Source organism: Balaenoptera physalus (genome assembly GCF_965194825.1).
Source record: "Balaenoptera physalus genome assembly, chromosome: 11".
Lineage (NCBI taxonomy): Eukaryota > Metazoa > Chordata > Mammalia > Artiodactyla > Balaenopteridae > Balaenoptera > Balaenoptera physalus.
This window is the reverse complement of record NC_138896.1, coordinates 39,008,985-39,031,531: the sequence shown is the minus strand read 5'-3', so window position 1 is coordinate 39,031,531 and position 22,547 is coordinate 39,008,985. Positions and strand designations below refer to the sequence as shown.

Here is a 22,547-nt window from a genome sequence, read left to right as displayed (position 1 = left end):
TGAACACTGCTCTGGAGCCATCTAACAAATCATAAAAGTAAAATCTGAAAAGGACCAAACTGCTTCCAAGTAACAACTCCATCCCAGAACAAAGCTCAAGATTTATAGCTATACAACATATCCAGCAGCCAACAAGGTAAAAATCACAGTGTCTCAATCAAAGACTACCAGGCAACAAAGGTGCAGGAAAATGTATCTGAAAATTAGATACAGTAATAAATCAACCATTTGAAATTGACCCAGAACTGACCCAGATGTTAGAATTAGCAGACAAGGAAATTAAACAGTTATAGTAGTATCCCATATGTTGAAAAGAGATACAGAAGATATATATAGAAAAAAAGAGAGACGCAAAGATGATGTGGTGTATATGTATTAATGGAATGTGACTCAGCCATAAAAAAGAATGAAACCTCGCCATTTGTGACATGGATGGGGAGATGAGTGAGACAGAGAAAGACAAACACTGTACGATTTCACTTAATAATGTGGAATATAAAAGACAAAACAAATGAACAAACATAACAGAAAGTTACAGATACAGAGAACAAACAGGTGGTTGCCAGAGGGGAGGAAGGTGGAAGGAGGAAAGAAAAGGTGAGAGAGATTAAGTAGTACAAACCTCCAGTTGCAAAATAAGTGAGTCATGGGTGTGAAATGTACAGTGTGGGGAATATAGTCAATAACTACGTAATATCTTTGTATGGTAACATAAACTAAGTAGACTTATGACAGTGATCATTTTGAAATGTATAGAAATATCAAATCACCACATTGTGCACCAGAACTAACATAGTGTTATAGGTCAATTATACTTCAAAAATAAACAAACAAACTCAAAAGAAAAAGATCAAATCTGTGGTTACCAGAGGTGGTGGTTAGGGGAGGGGAAACTGGATGAAGGCATTCAAAAGGTATAAATTTCCAGTTACAAGATAAGTACTAGGGATATAATGTACAATACAATAAATATAATTAACAATGCTATATGTTATATATGTAAGTTACTGGGAGTAAAGTCTAAGAGTTCTCACCACAAAGAAAAATATATTTTTTTCTATTTAATTTTGTTATTTTATGAGATGAATTATTGTGTGATAATCATTTAATGATGTATGTAAGTCAAATCATTATGCTGTAGTCCTTATACTTATACACTGCTGTATGTCAATTATACCTCAATAAGACTGGAAGAAAAAAAAAAAGAGACCCAAATTGAACTTCTGAGATGAAAAGCAGAAAAATACCCTGGATGGGATAAATGGCAGATTAAGCACTGCAGAATGAGATTAGTGAACTCGAAGGTATAGCAATAGAAACTATCCAAAATGAAATACACAAAGAAAAAATAATACAAACCAACAAATAAACCCACCCACCCACAAAAGTAAGCTGCACGGGCAACTTCAAGTGACCCAAAAAAAGGAAGGGGGGGAAGAGAATGAAGGTATTTGCTCTTTGCAATGGATCAAGAAATCATAAAAGTGATGGCAATAATCAACCCAGTAGCAAAGTGTATACCTAGCGCTTAGATTCTGTTCTCATTTCCCAACTCATAGGAATTAGGACTTTTTAAAGAAATGGCTGACCCCAGGTTTGGGACAAGACATGCACAAAATGAGCCTGGAACATTTTGATGTGCCAAATCATAAAGGAACTGTCAAAAACCTTGTGGCTCCTGACTGAAATTAAGAATTAAAAAACTAAAAGAAAAAAAAAGTATGAGACATTTGGAGAGACTGAAACACTGACTAGAAAAAAGGACTTAAGAAACTGGTCCCCAATGTTTTAGGAATAGTAACTGTGTTGGGGTTATATTTTAAGTCTTTGTCTTTTGGAGATACATGCTAAAATAATTACAGATGAAAACATATCTTTAAGATTGGTCACAAAATTATCAGGAGATACAGACAAAACAAGACTGTGAGTTGATAACTTCTGAAATGGGTAATGGATCTATGAGGATTCATCAAACTATTCTACTTCTGTATATATGAAATATATCAAAATAAGGTATTTTAGAATGCAGACTGATTAAACAAACCAGAAAACAGAATTTTTAAGTTATTTTCATGTTCCTAGCTTCAATATTAACTTTCATTTGTTGAGAGATTACAATTTGACAACAATGTTATTTTAATTTGTAAGCAGTGATATAAAAATGACCAAACATTCAGTAGCTTAAAAAACAAGAAGAATTGGGTAAAATATCAATAGAATATGTGAAAAAAATTTTGTGGGAGATGTTGTAAAGGAAAAAAAAAAAGGCTGAAAACTAATTAAGAGCCACATTTAGAGTGCCTTATAAGAAAAGCTAGCAAAAGAGGTAAAACACATACTAAAAAAAAAAGGTTTCCTAAAACATAGTAGGTCACATAGGTGGCCAAAAATGACACTTACTAACGTCAATATTATATAAAATCAGCTGTCCCTTCTTAATCACTCTTCTCCCCTCACCACTCATGGAAGTAGAATGAACCCATTTATACTGAAGTCTATATTAACTTTCTAGTTCAGAGTCCTGTGATACTTCAATATGAGAAAGGACAGTGCTCCAGAGAAAAGGCAGTATGCCCAGATACAATGAAAAATACAGATATATAGCTCCATGCAGGTGTACCTGTGTTGTGAAAAGAGATGAGGGGCAGGAGAATGACATAATCCATTAAACCTTAACTCAGTACTCTGCGTTTTATCCTTTCTAATCTCTAGAAGCAGCAAATAATGCAGTAGCCAAGATAGCTGGGAGACAAGTAAGAGGAAGGGCAAAGAGAAATGGCTATGGATAAAGACAGAAATGAATAAAAAAGGAACTCAGTGGATAGAAACTACAGAGAAACCATCTGGTAGTGTCTGGAAAATATCTTAGAACTTGAAATTCAAATCTAATAAGATATTTCAATAGTTAAAAACAAAGCCTTCTTGCTTAGGGTCAAATAAAGGTACTCAGCATTACTGAGGAGACTATTTAGAATATTTCTACAGTTTTACTACAATATTCCCAAATTAATAGGAAAATGTGGCACAGTGAGAAACAGTACAAGATGAAGAAATAGGGAAACATAACCTAATGGCCATCATGACATCCTGTATGGTTTTATTTCATGGTTAGCCTTCCTCTTAATTCTTTGAAAACATGCATACCACACACACACACAGAGTAAGCCATCTATGAAATGACCACAACAGACGTAAAATGATGATTCATATGGAATGCTTCTTGTACCAGTTTCCTTAGAGATTTGGGGAAGGGGGGGATTTGATTTATATTTCTCCAAGGAAGTAACTGAAAACTAACTTCAGAATGACAGATAAAATCTTTATGTTATCACCTGTTCTCTCTCCTTTCTCATCCTCTCTCCTTGCTTCTCTGTTCAAATCTCTAACCATAGTCCACATGATTAGAGATGGGCCCTATGTAGCCCATCTCCTTAAAAAAAGATCATCACTGGCAATTAAAAATGTGTGCTAAGAGAAGCTAAACATGCAGGGAAAGTAGAATGATATATGCAACGTCTTTCCTTATACATTTTAAAATAGTTTATAAACAGGTTTCAGACTCTCCAATCCAAGTGAGATTCTTCTTCATCTTTCATTCTGAAAAATGTGATAGGCCTTTACAAGCATAGCTGTTGCAACAACCTTTCAATTACTTCCGTGCATGTCACTCTGATATTAACCTGTGGGGGAAAAAACAGCTAACATTCCTTCCAACTTTAAAATTCTAAAATTCTGGATCAAAACATAAAACAAGTCAGTTTTTCCATTATGACAGAATGTGAACAATTACACCTGTTTAGATTTTAAGCATACATGTACAGCCTCTTAAATACTGAGATAAAATGCATTAAATTCTTGTTTACCCAGTATTTCTTTCTTTCTTTTAAATTTTAATTAATTAATTAATTTATTTTTGGCTGCACTGGGTCTCCATTGCTGCGCGTGGGCTTTCTCTAGTTGCGGCGAGGTGGGGCTACTCTTCGTTGAGGTGCGGGGGCTTCTCACTGCGGTGGCTTCTCTTGTTGTGGAGCACGGGCCCTAGAGTGCGCGGGCTTCAGCAGTTGCAGCTCGTGGGCTCTAGGGCACAGGCTCAGTAGTTGTGGCGCACGGGCTTAGCTGCTCTGCGGATCTTCCTGGACCAGGGATCGAACCCATGTCCCCTACATTGGCAGGCAGATTCTTAACCACTGGACCACCAGGGAAGTCCTTTACCCAGTATTTCTCATTAACTCCATTAAAATTTCTGCGCTAATTGATAAAAATCATAGAAACTACTTACTAGCACAAGGTTCTTTTTTTAAAAAGTTTCTTTTGCGTTTGGTTTTAATTTGCCTGAAAAAAGGAAAAGAGTGTAAAGCCAATAGCCTAAAAAATCACAACATACAAAGAGAGACCTGATTCATATCTGTGTTCAAAAGTTTACAATAAAATAAAGTAATTTGATTATAGTTTGTTTTGAGAGAAGAGACCAATGTTACCTGTACAAATCTCGTTCCTTTCTTTGGGATAAAGTTATTTCATGATTTGTTTTCAAATAGGTTTTAAAAAGGATACGTGTTCCATTAACTCCTGATATTTTAAAGTCATCTAGTAGTTGAACAACCATTTCTCTATTTGGATCATTAGGATCTGAATTGCGAACCTACAACAGGGAAGAAACAATGCTTAGCAAAAGGGAAACCATAGAAATAAACCAAATGGTGGTGGGGGAGGGGATATCTGCAGCAAATATAACAAAGGATTACTCCAAGAAAGAGCTCATACAAATCTATGAGACAAACATAAAATTTTAATAGCTCAAACAGACAAAGAACTTAATATAAGCAGTTCACAAAAGAAAACACACTCAACAAAGACTATTGTTTAATTATACCATTTTGCTACTCCCAAATTAACTGCTAGTTACCAGGCCAGGAGGAATTCAGGAGCTTTTGCAGGATGCAATCAACCATTGCACTAACCATACTGTTTATTCAGCCTTCATTTTTTTTCATAGAAAAACTTTGAGGGAAGGAAGCAGTACACTGATTTACTTTGGGGCATGAGCTCCTTATCTTATCACAGACTGGCACTTTGAAAAGTACTTCCTCGGAGCTCTCCTGGTCTAGCTTCCTCACTTTACGAATGAAAAACCTAAGGCTCAGAAGAAATAAAAAGATGAGTTGAAGGATATATTCGGATAGAGCTGGCCCTAAAACTCATGTTTTCTAACTCTGAGTTTAAGCTCCTTCTACTACACTGACATTTACTAATTTGTAACAAAACTGAAAATAAGCTTTTGATAATATTTACCTAAGTTTCCAGGTAATAAAGGGAATTAGTAAATATAGTGCTTATTTTTATATATTTGTATAAGATTTTAAAACAAAATAGATATTATATATTTATTCACACAACTCTTCTTTTAACCATAGCAGGAAAGAAAAACATTCTTTGTGCTATCTGGCACATGAAACATACTCAATAAACATTTTTGTTTATTTGCAAGGTTTTTTTCCATTGTATATGTAGGGAAAATTCCCATCGCAGCATATTCCACCAGTTCCCTACCCCATACACAGGATGTGTAAATACGGTCTTCCTCTACCTCTTTAAGGATACTAGAACTTTACAGTAAAAATTAGCCATGCCAAAGAGTATACACTTGGTATATCTTAACTGAATAAAACTTCATTTATTTATAATGCTTTGCAGCTCACACATACAATCTAATACTTACTGATTTCAGCAACCGGATTTCATCTAGTGCTGTTTCGGTATAATGTTCAGCACTTTTAACTACTTTCATTGCCACAAACTTCTTCCCCCTAAGAAACAAACAGGCGATTAAAACTAAATGCTCTACCTTTATGTTAGGAAGCTAAGATTTAACTATAACTGGGAGACAGTGACAGAAGTACAAATATTGACTTCATATTCCCTGTACTCAAACACGAACTACTACTATGGGATCACCTGTACCTGTTAATAGCACTAACTGGCCAAATTTAACTTATGAGAAGAAGAAAATCTGTTCCTGGGTAATGTCAGTCACCAAACATTTCCTCTAAGTTAAAATCTACTTTCTGAATGCTCCGTGAATCCAAGTAAAACCATGAAGTGGGGATAAATAAGGGGGAAAGCGCCACCAAATCAGAAGTATTCTGTATATCTGTATAGCAAAACCTAAAAGGTTAAAAGCTATAATGCTTTCCTCTAAGAAGCCAGAAGAAATACTTGGGTGAAAAACTGATAAAAAAATTAAGCACATAGATAGCAACTGCTGTCTCACCAAAGATAGATGGTACACTTTTAGGTAAACATCCAATGTTAATTGCCTGTGATTTTTATGTAGAGAAGTTTTATACTGTATGGCTGAACAAATCTGTTATCAAAACAAAATACAAGAAAATAAGTAATTTCACAAAGGTTGGTCTAGGGCATCATCTAAAAATTTAGCTCTACTCCAATGAGAAAAACTATGAACTTACATACTACACTTTGTTTGGGTATTTGTAATGTTTTGAATTTGGGAGTTTCAAGCGCCTTACTGATACTAATTTAATCAATCTTGTGTCTCCTCTAAGCTGACTCTTCATCTGAGGAAAGTCATTTGCCCAAGAACATCAAGATTCTCAGTAATAAGATTCTTATCAAGAAATCAGTCTAGAGCTTAGACTAAAAGTGGAAAATCAGACACAAACATTTAGGAATCACCTAATTCTCTTGCAGGATCACTAAAACTTACTGAATATCCCATGATAACCACACTGTTGAAAAGTGTCCCCAGCCCAACTTTCGGATCACATGATATCTCCCATTAAATAGATCTCCGATTTTCACAAGATGATAACCTCCTGGAAGAAACAGGGGGGAAATAGTTAAGTAGTAGGAAAAGGTATCTCACAACACATTTTTCAACATCTATACACCTTTTAGCAAATAAAAATGGTTTCTTCTAACACAACCAACTCAATAAAAGAAAATGTTAAGTCAAGTCAGCAACACAGTATTACTGAGCTCATGTTACAAAAAATATCTTAAAGAATAAGAGTAATGATTTAGAGTGAGCAAGTGATGCTTTGTGGAACAACCAATGATTACTTAAAAAAATAAGTCATCCTCAAACAAAAATAAGGTTATGTTTCACAACATTCTTGCCCCTCAGTAATCCAAGATTTATCTAAACATATAAATCTATTTATAGTTGTAGTCTCAGGATGTTTTTTTAGGAGAGAGATTAATGAATTCCATTTATTTAACTTTAAAAAAAGAAATTGCTTTTCTAAAACATAAAAACCAGGAAGGCCTGAAAAGGCTGCCAACACTGGCAGGAATCAAGGGATTTAAACATGCATCTCTGCCTACTGAGAAGAACCAGGTTCTCCTCAATGGTTAAGAGATATTCTGTTATAATATCCTACCCAAGAATCCTGGAAAGTTTCATAAAAGAAACAGAAAAGATAACAGGCAACCTTATGACACAGTTTAAGTATCTATAATTCCAGTTTAATGTATCTTAGCAATCATCACTTTGAGAAAAGAGTAGTGAAAGGTGTTTTTCAAAAGTCTACATACCAAATCTTACCACTGGTTACTTCTGGGTGACAGCATTATAGACGGCTTTTGTTTTCTTTTTGTTTAACATATTTCTGAAATTTTCTAAGGTAAATATGCACTATCGTTTTTAAGGAGTAGAAACAAATTTAATTTAAACTAAGCTTTAATTAAGTCAAAGTAAAAGGAAATACTAATTCCTATACTTAGAGAAAAGGATGCAATAAGCAGAAAGCATTAATACTGTTTACGCTGATAAACCAAATATTCAAATGAAAAACTGCATATACATGGATCACATCTTACTTAGTATCTCCTCACAGAAAATCTTACCTTTACAATAATCATTGGGATCTTCCTGCTCATCATCATCAGATCCCAGAATCTCCTCTTCCTGCTCTGGGAGATCACTCTCAGAGTGGGGAGCAGAGCCTCGGTGCTGAGTTTCAGATCTAAGAAATAATACAAACATGTTCATTCCATACGGACAGAAGAAAACAGGACCAATTAACAGATACTACAAACAGAATGTTATGTAGTGGCAGCCTAGGAAAACATTACCTATCACTTTACCTCATGTTAGGAAAATATTAGCCTTAAAAAGTCAGTACATGACTAAATAAAATCTGGAAAATATATAAACGTACAAAGGGAAAAAATTACTTGAATCTCAATGTCCAAACAAAATTGCTGATAAAACTACTAGACCTTCTTCCAGTAATCTGCTGTATTTTTATAAAAATATATATCAGTAATCACATACTTGATAAACAAATCTGTATCCGGCTTTGCCTATTATACTGTAAACTTTCCCCCTCATACCTATGCAATCTCTTAAGTCTTACATATTTCCCATAGAAGTATCACTATTTACTCTGGTACATTCTGCTCAGCTGGACATTTGTTTCTAATTTTTCACTACTAAAAAATAAAGCTGTTGAGTATTTTTAGATAATCTTTATTCTGTATTTAGAATTATTTCCCTAAAGTTAAACTACCAGATAAAGATAGAAACATTTCCCCTATTTATAAAAATAACATGTTAGGACTTCCCTGGTGGTGCAGTGGTTAAGAATCCGCCTGCCAATGCAGGGGACACGGGTTTGATCCCTGGTCTGGGAAGATCCCACATGCCGCGAAGCAACTAAGCCTGTTCGCCACAACTACTGAAGCCTGCACCCTAGAGCCCACGTGCCACGTGCCACGAGCCCATGCACTGCAACTACTGAAGCCCGTGCGCTCTAGTGCCCGCGTACCACAACTACTGAGGCCGTGTGCCACAACTACTGAAGCCCAAGCACCTAGAGCCCATGCTCTGCAACAAAAGAAGCCACCACAAGGAGAAGCCTGCGCACAGCAGTGAAGACCCATTACAGCCAAAAATAAATTAAAAAAAAAAAAAAGTTAAATGTAGGAAATTTGGAAAATAATTATTTTGTTAGATCTCTACTCTGAACATATTAACACTTTGGACTATTTCCTTCCAGTCTGTGGCCATGAACAGTTTTTAGGATTATTACATAGTATGACTTTTCTGATAGGGTTGTAGTGAATTACACCTCCAGCTACATATGGGCTTCCAGTATTTAAGTATTACTAAGTTCAGAAAACTTAGCTTATTTAACAGGTAAAAATGGTATCTCATTTTATAATGTATTAAACACTTCCAAATTGATTCCTTTCTCTACATGCCGTCAATTAGTCATATCAAAATTTTTGAGCACTGAGTAGTAGTTCAGGAGGCAGAAAGACTTGGATTTGCATTCAGGCTCTGACACTTATTAGCTGCCTGCTTCGTAAAGCTTTAAGCAAAAGAAACAGTGTCCATAGCACTCTTTTCAGTAGTTGTAGGAAAAGGAATTTTAATTCCCATTTTCCAGTATTTTATTTGTGTTTTCAAACCTGTTTCATCAGATTGTTTTTTCAAAAGATTCAATTTAACAGAAAATTATAATAGCAGAATCAGTTACATGGGCTGTTAAGACCTAAGAAATACCTTGGCAAACATGACTAGATTTAGATTTTTGGTGGCCATTCCAACCTGCCTCAATTCTTGGTACTTTTTTGTCCCCCAGAGGATACAAAAGTAGTTATAAAACTGCAGGATTCAATGTGTTCATTCTCAGTGAAAACATGTCCTTGGGAAATTTATTCAGTATGGAACTACCTGGCTTACTTTCCTAAGTGGAAATAATGAGTCTGAATGAACATTTCCAAATTTATGATTAAGACATGTTTCTAAAACAAATTCTCTGATTTCAAACTTGTTGCCTTTTGCAATTAAAATTTCATTTTAAGAACTACAATTGAGAAATTTTTGAAAAGTAGTGAAATATAAGTAGCAAAAAACAGACATGAAAATGCTGGAATATTACAATTCCACAAGTATCATGGGAGTAGTAAAGTTAAAAATTTATTTTTTAAAGATTCGCAACATTTTTGGAAGAATATGTATTTGTGAAGTTGTTTTTAGTTATAAAACCAAACATTATTAAGTATCATTCCCAGTTCAAGGATTCAAAAAGGAATTATAAGTTCCAGGTCTCAATGTAAAATACAAGTCTCTATCCTGACCATGCCTGGTACAGAAGAAAATCCTGTCTCATTCTAAATCAATAAGAGAAATTGATCAACAAAAGGGGAAAAAATCCAATTTTTAACTTTTAAATTTCATTAAAAAATACACTTAATTTATATTTATTAATTTTAAGTATATACATAATGTCTTAAATGTTCTGTCATCTCTGTGTGTGTTGGATGTCCTGTGTCCTCAATCCCACAGTCTTCCTCTATCTTGATTTACTCCATTTTCATAGTGCACATTTATCAGTAACTTCTGGAGAATGAGTGCATGGGAGGTAAATTTATTAAGATCTCTCCTATCTTTATTTTATTTTATTCTCATCCTTGACTGCCAGTCTGGGTATAAAATACACTGCTCTGTTGCGTTCTAGCTTTCAGTGGTGCTGTTGACAAGTCCATCAATGTCTTCTGAGCTTTGAAATAGGGCTTGTTTTTCTCCCTGGAAGGTGTTTTTTGTTTGTTTTTTGTTTTGAAGGACCTTCTCTTTAATCCCCATGTTCTGAAATTTCCAGAGTGGCTTTTAAAAAAATCCATCTTGCTAAGTACTTTCTATGTACTTGCAAAATAGAGATTCATTCAGTTGAGAAAATTTCCTGTAATTCACTGAAAATTCAATCTTCTTCATATTGTCTACTCTCTCTGGAACTTTTCCCCCTCCAGATTCTGGATCTACTGGTCTACTTCATAAATCTTCTTATATTTTCTCTTATTTATGCATCTTTAAGTTTTTCATTCTACTTTCCAGATTTATCTTCCTAACTTGTATTATCCTTTAAATTTCTACCGTATTTTAGTTTCCCATACTTTTTTTTTTCTCTCTTGAACATTCTTTTTCGACAGACTCCTACGCCTTCTTTTCTCTTCAGGATATGATTATAGTTTTTAAGTTTCCTTCTGATCCCTGCATTGTCTTGGCTTTCTCAAACTGCCCATGCTTTACTAATGCTATGCTTTTTATACATGATGTCAATCAATGAACATCAGACAACTGAAAAAAGCCTCTGTCAGAAGAAGGCAAAAATGGCCTGGCAACCACAAGCCCCTCACGTTAAATATTGCCTTTTAATGACATCCTCAGTCTAATTTTTTCCCAGCCTCGTGCCAAAACACACACAGCAGTTTTACTGACTAGAGGTCCCAGTTTTAGACATAAAGAATAGACTTGTGGCTGTCAAGCAGGAGTGGGTGGGAGAGGGATGGGCTGGGAGTTTAGGATTAGCAGGTGCAAACTATTATATATAGAATGGATAAACTACGGTCCTACTGTATAGCACTGGGGACTATACTCAATATCCTGTGATAAACCATAATGGAAAAGAATATGAAAAAGAACATATTTATATGTATAACTGAATTACTTTGCTGTACAACAGTAATTAACACAACACTGTAAATCAACTATACTTCAATAAAATAAATTAAAAAAAAAAAAAGCCGGGCTTCCCTGGTGGCACAGTGGTTGAGAATCTTCCTGCCAATGCAGGGGACACGGGTTCGAGCCCTGGTCTGGAAGGATCCCACGTGCCGCGGAGCAACTAGGCCCGTGAGCCACAACTGCTGAGCCTGTGCGTCTGGAGCCTGTGCTCCACAACAAGAGAGGCCGTGATAGTGAGAGGCCCGCGCGCTGCGATGAAGAGTGGCCCCCGCTTGCCACAACTAGAGAAAGCCCTCGCACAGAAACGAAGACCCAACACAGCCAAAAATAAATAAATAAATTAATTAAAAAAAAAAAAAAGCCTCTGTCAGAAAGACAAAAACCAAAAACAAAAAGAGAAAATTTGAGAAAACAGAGATAGTTACTATTAGAAAATGAGGATAAGACGATGACATGATTAAAGAGCTCAAAACCACTATAACTTTGATTGATGGTTGTTATAAGAAAATAGTATAAAAAATCTGAAGAAATATTACAGAAAGAAATTTCAGCTTATTAACATTTGAAACTGAAAACAATTCTTCCTAGAACAAAAAAGGAGAGTTCTAAAATAGTTTCAATCTGTGATTTTAAACTCTTCATATCTATTTTCATACCTCAAGTATTTGTTATTCATATTCAGAAGACAAAAACTGTATCAGTACTTTAAAGCTCTCAAAGCATATAAAATTTAACCCAGTACCATCTACAAAATCTCGAATATAAACTGAAATGGACAACAGATCTAATTTTAATAGCAGTATGCTTCCAAAGGAGTCAATTTATAACCTGATCAAAACACCAGAATGTTAGAAATAGGAATGTATTTGGCTGCGGTACAGAATAGAGCCAAGGCAAAAATCTGGGAGAAAGGCAGAAAGTAGCGGAAAAGCTTGACAGATTTGACACGGAAACTCTGGAGTGTGAACAAAGAGATGATAAAAGCCAAATTAAGAGTGTTCTCTCTTATTTCCGAGGATCCTTTCAAGATTCCATTTCTGGTATAATCATCACTAATCACCCAAATAAATAGTAAAACCAAAGTACCAAACAAAAATTTACTGAATTTTTTGCAGCCAAATATTATATATTCATAACTATCATAAATATGCTATTTACGAGTTTTCACTTAAACATTTCATGAATTTATATACTCAAACTAGCCACGTGAGCTCCCCGCTCCCGTTTTCTAAAGAATAAATGAAGAAATTCTTACAGCTCAAAACAAAAACACCCTGCAAACTCTATTCGGACTCACTAAAATTGGTTTATAACCTACTAGTGGGTTGGGTTTGAAAAATACTGTCCTAGAAATTATCTTTAACTTCTTTAGTGAGATATAATTCACATGCCATAAGCTCACCAATCTAAAGTGTACAGTTCAGTGGTTTTAGTATATTCAGAGTTGTGCAATATCACCACAATCTAAATTTAGAACATTTTCATTCCCCCCCCAACCCCAAAAGCCCCAAACCCATTAACAGTCACTCACCATTACACTCTTCCCCCAGACTCTGGGAAACACTAGTCTACTTTCTGTCTCTATGAATTTGCTTATTCTGCATATTTCATATAAACGGAATCACATATTATGCAGTCGTTTGTGACTGACTTCTTTCACTTAACATGTTTTCAAGGTTTATCCATGTTGTAGGATGTATCAGTACTTCATTACTTTTTATGGCTGAATAATATTCCATTATATGAATAGACCACATTTCAATTTATCCATTAATCAGCTGATGGACATTTGGGTTGTTTCTACTCTTTAGCTGTTATGAATCTTGCTGCTATGAACACCCTAGAGGAAGCATATACAATCGTGTTCAGAGCAGCACTGTTTGTAATAACGAAAAGCAGGAACCAACTAAATGTCCATCAAGAGGAGAATGAGTAAGTTATAGTATTTTGATATAATAAAATATTATACCCAACAGTGAAAATGAATAAGCTACAAGCATCAGCTTGAATAAACTGCACAAACATAAGATGGAATGCAAATAGCAAGCTGCAGAATAAACACAATGCATCACCTTCAATCAAATTTTTAAAACATACAAAACAGCCAATATATAGTTAAAATATAAAGAATTACACAACTGCAACTAGTAGGTAAATAAATCCTAGAGATCTAACACACAGTACAGTGATTATAGACAATAAAACTGTATTACGAACATAAAACTTTCTAAGAGACTAGATCTTAACTGTTCCCACCACTGGAAGAAATAATAATTATGAGATGTAACAGAGGTATTAGCTAATACTACAATGGCAATCATAATGTAATATAAATCCATCAATGTGATATAGATCCACCAAATCAATAGGTTGTACACTTTAAACTTACACAATATGTCAATTATATCTCAGTTTTTAAAAAGCTGAGAAAAAAGAATGAAAAACGAAACAACAACACAAAAGAAATACAGGATAAATTCAGGATAGCTATTAATTCCACAAGTGAACTATAATATAGAGATATGATCAAGGAGGAGTACAAGTGGGCATCACCTGTACAGTAATGACATTTTCTTAAGCTGGGTAGGAGCTACCATTTTATTATTTATTATTTTATTCTTTTTTCTTTTTTTGTATATCTCAAATATTTTGTTTAAAAAATATTGGCTCTGATTGCTTTCAAGTTCAAGTATGAATCTAACATATGGTTGGCTTATTGAGATTTTGCTAAAACATTATCAGACACTTGGGAATCTTACTGACCTTATCCATCAAGTTACCCCAAAAAGTGACTTTATATTGCCTCTCTCAGGTTAATCATGGCTTTATCACAAAATACAAATGGTGGCAATGGGGAAAGGGGAGAGATTCAACTGCATGCCTAATTCATGAAAAAATTTATATCTGCACAAAAATTTTCTATAGTTAACTTAGATTCTTCTGTTTGTTTTATGGAGAATAAACAATTCAAATAAATGAAAAGTGCACAGAAAGAATTTAAATAACAAACAAGTTCGATCTAAATTGATATATTCGTATATGTAACTTTATACCCATTCTTTCCAAACATTAAAAAAAAATTGGCATACTATAGAATAAAATGAAAATATCTTGGCAGATCTTGATTTAAAGAGGAAATGAAATTTAAAATTTCAAAGTATTTAGGTATAAGTGCATTACATGTTAAAATCTATGACATACTCAGCTTTACTCAAGAGAAAAATTTATAACCATGAGTATACCAATTAGAAAACAAGAAAAGCTGTTGTTAACTGAATAAAGAGCTAGAAATAAAAGGAGTAAAATTTTAACTCTAAATTGAAAGTTAATTATTTGAAAAAGATTAATAAGATAGATAAGCCTCTGGCAAAACTAATTTAAAAAAAAAACCCCACAGAGATATAACAATCATGGAGATTAAATAATTGAAGAGTCACCCCAAAAGGCAACAAGTTCAGTTGGTCAGACAGTAAGGTCAAGTGCTACTACATTTTCAACAAAGAATACCAGTTAATAAAGTGTACCAGTGCATCTCTAAGAGTTGGAAAAGCTTTCCAGTTAATTTGAGAGCACTAGCATAACCCTGACATCCAAAGCAGAAGAGAATAACACAGATGCATGCACGTGTGCGTGAGTGCGTGTGCACACACACACACACAACAAACTGAAAACTACTGCTCAGTTTCACCAGTGAACTTCATATACAACTACTGAATATTGTAATATTCACAAGCAGACATAAAAGGATAATCAAACAGGAAACTTACTCTTATTCACTATTTAATATATGTACAGAAGAAAACTCTTAGAAAAATTATGAAGACATCTGACAAAATTCAAGATGCATCTGAGACTGAAACACTTGGTAATCTAGGACTGAAGTGGAGAGAAACTTACTCAACTCAAAGTTATCTATGAGAAAATCACAGAAACATTATAGGAGCATTCCTACAAAAGACAGATGTTCATCACAATTACAGTTTAATGGCTACTTTTCAAAGTTGTACTTGCAGTCACAGATAATAATTTAAGGCAAGAAAAAGAACCAGAACTGTCACCATTACAAAGTGGCTATTTACCTAGAAAATTGGAGAAAAATTAGTACAACCAATAAAGAGTTTTAGGCAAGGAAGAAACAAACTACCATACAAATTACAAAAACAAAAGTATTTCTAAATAATGGCAATAACCAATAAAAAATGTAATAGATAAAAATAAATTTGCAACAGCAACAGCTCTAAAATCTAGAAACACACACATCTGAAGGGTATATGATGCTTTAACAAACTAACAAAAGCAAGCTATAGAATACTCCTAGATGGGAAGAATCAAAACTTTAAGTGTCAATTTTCCAGAAAGTAATCCATAAATTCAAAACAATCTCAACTGAAAGCGACATGGTATTTTGTAGAACCTGACCAGTAAAATCTTAGAAAAGGAAATTAGCAAAAACAGCCAAAAATTTTTCAAACAAGAGAAATAATTGGGAATTTGGCTCCCAGATAGCAAAATATAACAAACTATAGTAATTAAAACCCTGTAGTCCTGGTACTGGATCAGAATGAAATCTAGCCACAGACTCAAGTAAATATGAGAATTTAGTATTAAATAAAATTGCATTTCAAAACAACGAGAAAGTCTACCCACCACCAGAGCCTCCCATCAAGCCTCTTAGATAGCCTCAACCACCAGAGGGCAGACAGCAGAAGCAAGAAAAACTACAATCCTGCAGCCTGTGGACCAAAAACCACAGTTACAGAAAGATAGACAAGATGAAAAGGCAGAGGGCTATGTACCAGATGAAGGAACAAGAAAAAACCCCAGAAAAACAACTAAATGAAGTGGAGATAGGCAACCTTCCAGAAAAAGAATTCAGAATAATAATAGTGAAGATGATCCAGGACCTCGGAATAAGAATGGAGGCAAAGATTGAGAAGATGCAAGAAATGATTAACAAAGACCTAGAAGAATTAAAGAACAAACAAACAGAGATGACCAATACAATAACTGAAATGAAAACTACACTAGAAGGAATCAATAGCAGAATAACTGAGGCAGAAGAACGGATAAGTGACCTGGAAGACAGAATGGTGGAATTCACTGCTGCGGAACAGACTAAAGAAAAAAGAATGAAAAGAAATGAAGACAGCCTAAGAGACCTCTGGGACAACATTAAACGCAACAACATTCGCATTATAGGGGTCCCAGAAGGAGAAGAGAGAGAGAAAGGACCAGAGAAAATATCTGAAGAGATTATAGTCGAAAAATTCCCTAACATGGGAAAGGAAATAGCCACCCAAGTCCAGGAAGCGCAGAGAGTCCCATACAGGATAAACCCAAGGAGAAACAAGCCGAGACACATAGTAATCAAAGTGGCAAAAATTAAAGACAAAGAAAAATTATTGAAAGCAGCAAGGGAAAAACGACAAATAACATACAAGGGAACTCCCATAAGGTTAACAGCTGATTTCTCAGCAGAAACTCTGCAAGCCAGAAGGGAGTGGTATGATATACTTAAAGTGATGAAAGGGAAGAACCTACAACCAAGATTACTCTACCCGGCAAGGATCTCATTTACATTTGATGGAGAAATCAAAAGCTTTACAGATAAGCAAAAGCTAAGAGAATTCAGCACCACCAAACCAGCTCTACAACAAATGCTAAAGGAACTTCTCTAAGTGGGAAACACAAGAGAAGAAAAGGACCTACAAAAACAAACCCAAAACAATTAAGAAAATGGTCATAGGAACATACATATCGATAATTACCTTAAACGTGAATAGATTAAATGCCCCAACCAAAAGACACAGACTGGCTGAATGGATACAAAAACAAGACCCATATATATGCTGTCTACAAGAGACCCACTTTAGACCTAGGGACACATACAGACTGAAAGTGAGGGGATGGAAAAAGATATTCCATGCAAATGGAAATCAAAAGAAAGCTGGAGTAGCTATACTCATATCAGATAAAATAGACTTTAAAATAAAGAATGTTACAAGAGACAAGGAAGGACACTACATAATGATCAAGGGATCAATCCAAGAAGAAGATATAACAATTATAAATATATATGCACCCAACATAGGAGCACCTCAATACATAAGGCAACTGCTAACAGCTATAAAAGAGGAAATTGACAGTAACACAATCATAGTGGGGGACTTTAACACCTCACTTACACCAATGGACAGATCATCCAAACAGAAAATTAATGAGGAAACACAAGCTTTAAATGACACAATAGACCAGATAGATTTAATTGATATATATAGGACATTCCATCCAAAAACAGCAGATTACAAGTTCTTCTCAAGTGCACATGGAACATTCTCCAGGATAGATCACATCTTGGGTCACAAATCAAGCCTCAGTAAATTTAAGAAAATTGAAATCATATCAAGCATCTTTTCTGACCACAACGCTATGAGATTAGAAATGAATTACAGGGAAAAAAAAGTAAAAAAGACAAACACATGGAGGCTAAACAATACGTTACTAAATAACCAAGAGATCACTGAAGAAATCAAAGAGGAAATCAAAAAATACCTAGAGACAAATGACAATGAAAACACGACGACCCAAAACCTATGGGATGCAGTGAAAGCAGTTCTAAGAGGGAAGTTTATAGCTATACAAGCCTACCTAAAGAAACAAGAAAAATCTCAAGTAAACAATCTAACCTTACACCTAAAGAAACTAGAGAAAGAAGAACAAACAAAACCCAAAGTTAGCAGAAGGAAAGAAATCATAAAGATCAGAGCAGAAATAAATGAAATAGAAACAAAGAAAACAATAGCAAAGATCAATAAAACTAAAAGTTGGTTCTTTGAGAAGATAAACAAAATTGATAAGCCATTAGCCAGACTCATCAAGAAAAAGAGGGAGAGGACTCAAATCAATAAAATCAGAAATGAAAAAGGAGAAGTTACAACAGACACCGCAGAAATACAAAGCATCCTAAGAGACTACTACAAGCAACTTTATGCCAATAAAATGGACAACCTGGAAGAAATGGGACAAATTTTTAGAAAGGTATAGCCTTCCAAGACTGAACCAGGAAGAAACAGAAAATATGAACAGACCAATCACAAGTAATGAAATTGAAACTGTGATTAAAAATCTTCCAACAAACAAAAGTCCAGGACCAGATGGCTTCACAGGTGAATTCTATCAAACATTTAGAGAAGAGCTAACACCTATCCTTCTCAAACTCTTCCAAAAAACTGCAGAGGCAGGAACACTCCCAAACTCGTTCTATGAGGCCACCATCACCCTGATACCAAAACCAGACAAAGACACTACAAAAAAAGAAAATTACAGACCAATATCACTGATGAATATAGATGCAAAAATCCTCAACAAAATACTAGCAAACAGAATCCAACAACACATTAAAAGGATCATACACCACGATAAAGTGGGATTTATCCCAGGGATGCAAGGATTCTTCAATATACTCAAATCAATCAATGTGATACACCATATTAACAAATTGAAGAAGAAAAACCATATGATCATCTCAATAGATGCAGAAAAAGCTTCTGACAAAATTCAACACCCATTTATGATAAAAACTCTCCAGAAAGTGGGCATAGAGGGAACCTACCTCAACATAATAAAGGCCATATATGACAAACCCACAGCAAACATCATTCTCAATGGTGAAAAACTGAAAGCATTTCCTCTAAGATCAGGAACGAGACAAGGATGTCCACTCTCGCCACTATTATTCAACATAGTTCTGGAAGTCCTAGCCATGGCAATCAGAGAAGAAAAAGAAATAAAAGGAATACAAATTGGAAAACAAGAAGTAAAACTGTCACTGTTTGTGGATGACATGATACTATACATAGAGAATCCTAAAACTGCCACCAGAAAACTGCTAGGGCTAATTAATGAATATGGTAAAGTTGCAGGATACAAAATTAATGCACAGAAATCTCTTGCATTCCTATACGCTAATGATGAAAAATCTGAAAGAGAAATTAAGGAAACACTCCCATTTACCATTGCAACAAAAAGAAAAAAATACCTAGGAATAAACCTACCTAGGGAGAAAAAAGACCTGTATGCAGAAAACTATAAGACACTGATGAAAGAAATTAAAGATGATACCAACAGATGGAGAGATATACCATGTTCTTGGATTGGAAGAATCAACATTGTGAAAATGAATATACTACCCAAAGCAATCTACAGAGTCAATGCAATCCCTATCAAATTACCAATGGCATTTTTTACGGAGCTAGAACAAATCATCTTAAAATTTATATGGAGACACAAAAGACCCCGAATAGCCAAAGCAGTCTTGAGGGAAAAAAATGGAGCTGGAGGATTCAGACTCCCTGACTTCAGACTATACTACAAAGCTACAGTAATCAAGACAATATGGTACTGGCACAAAAACAGAAACATAGATCAATGGAACAAGATAGAAAGCCCAGAGATTAACCCACGCACCTATGGTCAACTAATCTATGACAAAGGAGGCAAAGATATACAATGGAGAAAAGACAGTCTCTTCAATAAGTGGTGCTGGGAAAACTGGACAGCTACATGTAAAAGAATGAAATTAGAATACTCCCTAACACCATACACAAAAATAAACTGAAAATGGATTAGAGACCTAAATATAAGACTGGACAGTATAAAACTCTTAGAGGAAAACATAGGAAGAACACTCTTTGACATAAATCACAGCAAGATCTTTTTTGATCCACCTCCTAGAGTAATGGAAATAAAAACAAAAATAAACAAATGGGACCTAATGAAACTTCAAAGCTTTTGCACAGCAAAGGAAACCATAAACAAGACGAAAAGACAACCCTCAGAATGGGAGAAAATATTTGCAAATGAATCAACGGACAAAGGATTTATCTCCAAAATATATAAACAGCTCATTCAGCTCAATATTAAAGAAACAAACACCCCAATCCAAAAATGGGCAGAAGACCTAAATAGACATTTCTCCAAAGAAGACATACAGACGGCCACGAAGCACATGAAAAGATGCTCAACATCACTAATTATTAGAGAAATGCAAATCAAAACTACAATGAGGTATCACCTCACTCCTGTTAGAATGGGCATCATCAGAAAATCTACAAACAACAAATGCTGGAGAGGGTGTGGAGAAAAGGGAACCCTCTTGCACTGTTGGTGGGAATGTAAATTGATACAGCCACTATGGAGAACAATATGGAGGTTCCTTAAAAAACTAAAAATAGAATTACCATATGACCCAGCAATCCCACTACTGGGCATATACCCAGAGAAAACCGTAATTCAAAAAGACACATGCACCCGAATGTTCATTGCAGCACTATTTACAATAGCCAGGTCATGGAAGCAACCTAAATGCCCATCAACAGACGAATGGATAAAGAAGTTGTGGTACATATGTACAATGGAATATTACTCAGCCATAAAAGGGAACGAAATTGAGTCATTTGTTGAGACGTGGATGGATCTAGAGACTGTCATACAGAGTGAAGTAAGTCAGAAAGAGAAAAACAAATATCGTATATTAATGCATGTATGTGGAACCTAGAAAAATGGTACAGATGAGCCGGTTTGCAGGGCAGAAGTTGAGACACAGATGTAGAGAACGGACATATGGACACCAAGGGGGGAAAACTGCGGTGGGGTGGGGATGGTGGTGTGCTGAATTGGGCGATTGGGATTGACATGTATACACTGATGTGTATAAAATTGATGCCTAATAAGAACCTGCAGTATAAAAAAACAAACAAACAAACAACTAATACTAAACTTTCATTGGGTTATTTGTATGGAAATATGTTAATATAAATGTTTCAGACATTACATGAAATTTCTAAAAATCTTATATTTGTATTTGTATGGAAATATGTATGGAAATATGTTAATATAAATGTTTCAGACATTACATGAAATTTCTAAAAATCTTATATTTGTATTTGTATGGAAATATGTATGGAAATATGTTAATATAAATGTTTCAGACATTACATGAAATTTCTAAAAATCTTATATGTTCTGGTATAATGTTATAAGTCATAATCCTAGTTATTACTTTAAAATGTATATCTCAGAAATAACTAATTTTCTTGTCAACTGCATTATTATGAACTTTCATCAAATCTTTAACTGTGGTCATTTTTAAGTCTTTTGTCATTTACAGACAGTTCTGGGTATACTCTGATGCTTTTGTAAATATGTTCCTATAAAAGGGTTTCATCTTCAAGAAATTCATGGAAAAGACTCTGACAAGTACAGGTTTCTGGTAACTGACTGTACTGCTGAACTGAATGAATAAGCATTTTCAGAACGCTAATGAAAAACTGATGAACTCATAAAAGTGCTAACAAAAGATCAAGATGAAAAAACAAATTAATTACACGGGACTGAGTGAACTGATGAGGATGAGTATAATTTTTGTGACTTTCTGTCTGAATTAAAAAAAAAAAAATCCCACAAGGACTCAGAGGCAAAGAATATACAAATCAATTTTCACTGCAAAGTAAAGGAGCTGTTACAGTGGAGGATTACTGGACTGAATGTCAATATTATGACATAGTATGAGTGTGTTTCATGTTTGGTAATTGCAATTATTGTTGCTTTTGTTGTGGTCATCCATGGACAATGCTTGGTGTCAGTCTATTTATCTTTTGTAAAAATAAAATACAGTGTGTGTGTGTGAAAAAAAAAAAAACAACGAGAAAAACTGAAGTTGTTTGGGAAAGGGGTCCTGCTAAGAGGGAAGCAGGAAGGTCAGAGTGAGATATGATGACAATACAAGGAAGGGGCCATGAGCCAAGGAACGCAGGCAACTCAACCTCTAGAAGTTGGAAAAGACAAGGAAATGGATTCTTCCCTAGAGCCAACAGAAGAAACAATGTGCTGCTGACCCATTTTAGACTTCTAATTCCCAGAACTGTAAGATAATAACTTTGTGTTGCTTTAAGCTACTAAATTTATAGCAGGAAATTAATACAGCAGCCTAGCATTACTCAAACTAATAACATGCCAGTTCAAGAAAACATTCAAATGTATTATAAATGCATGA

At 34.8% G+C, this 22,547-nt stretch overlaps 1 protein-coding gene across 5 annotated transcripts in view; it reads right to left on the bottom strand.

Annotated features, from left to right (window-relative positions):
* Positions 1-22,547, bottom strand: part of SRPK1 (SRSF protein kinase 1) — a 92,037-nt gene that overhangs the window by 30,258 nt on the left and 39,232 nt on the right. For all 5 annotated transcript variants that reach the window (XM_082412584.1, XM_082412583.1, XM_082412585.1 and 2 more), the window contains exons 3-6: positions 7,870-7,988; positions 6,728-6,836; positions 5,720-5,807; positions 4,555-4,642 (exon numbers count right to left, since the gene is read on the bottom strand). In XM_082412584.1, coding sequence (XP_082268710.1) covers positions 4,555-4,642; positions 5,720-5,807; positions 6,728-6,836; positions 7,870-7,988 — 404 coding nt within the window. The remainder of the gene's footprint in view (positions 1-4,554; positions 4,643-5,719; positions 5,808-6,727; positions 6,837-7,869; positions 7,989-22,547) is intronic.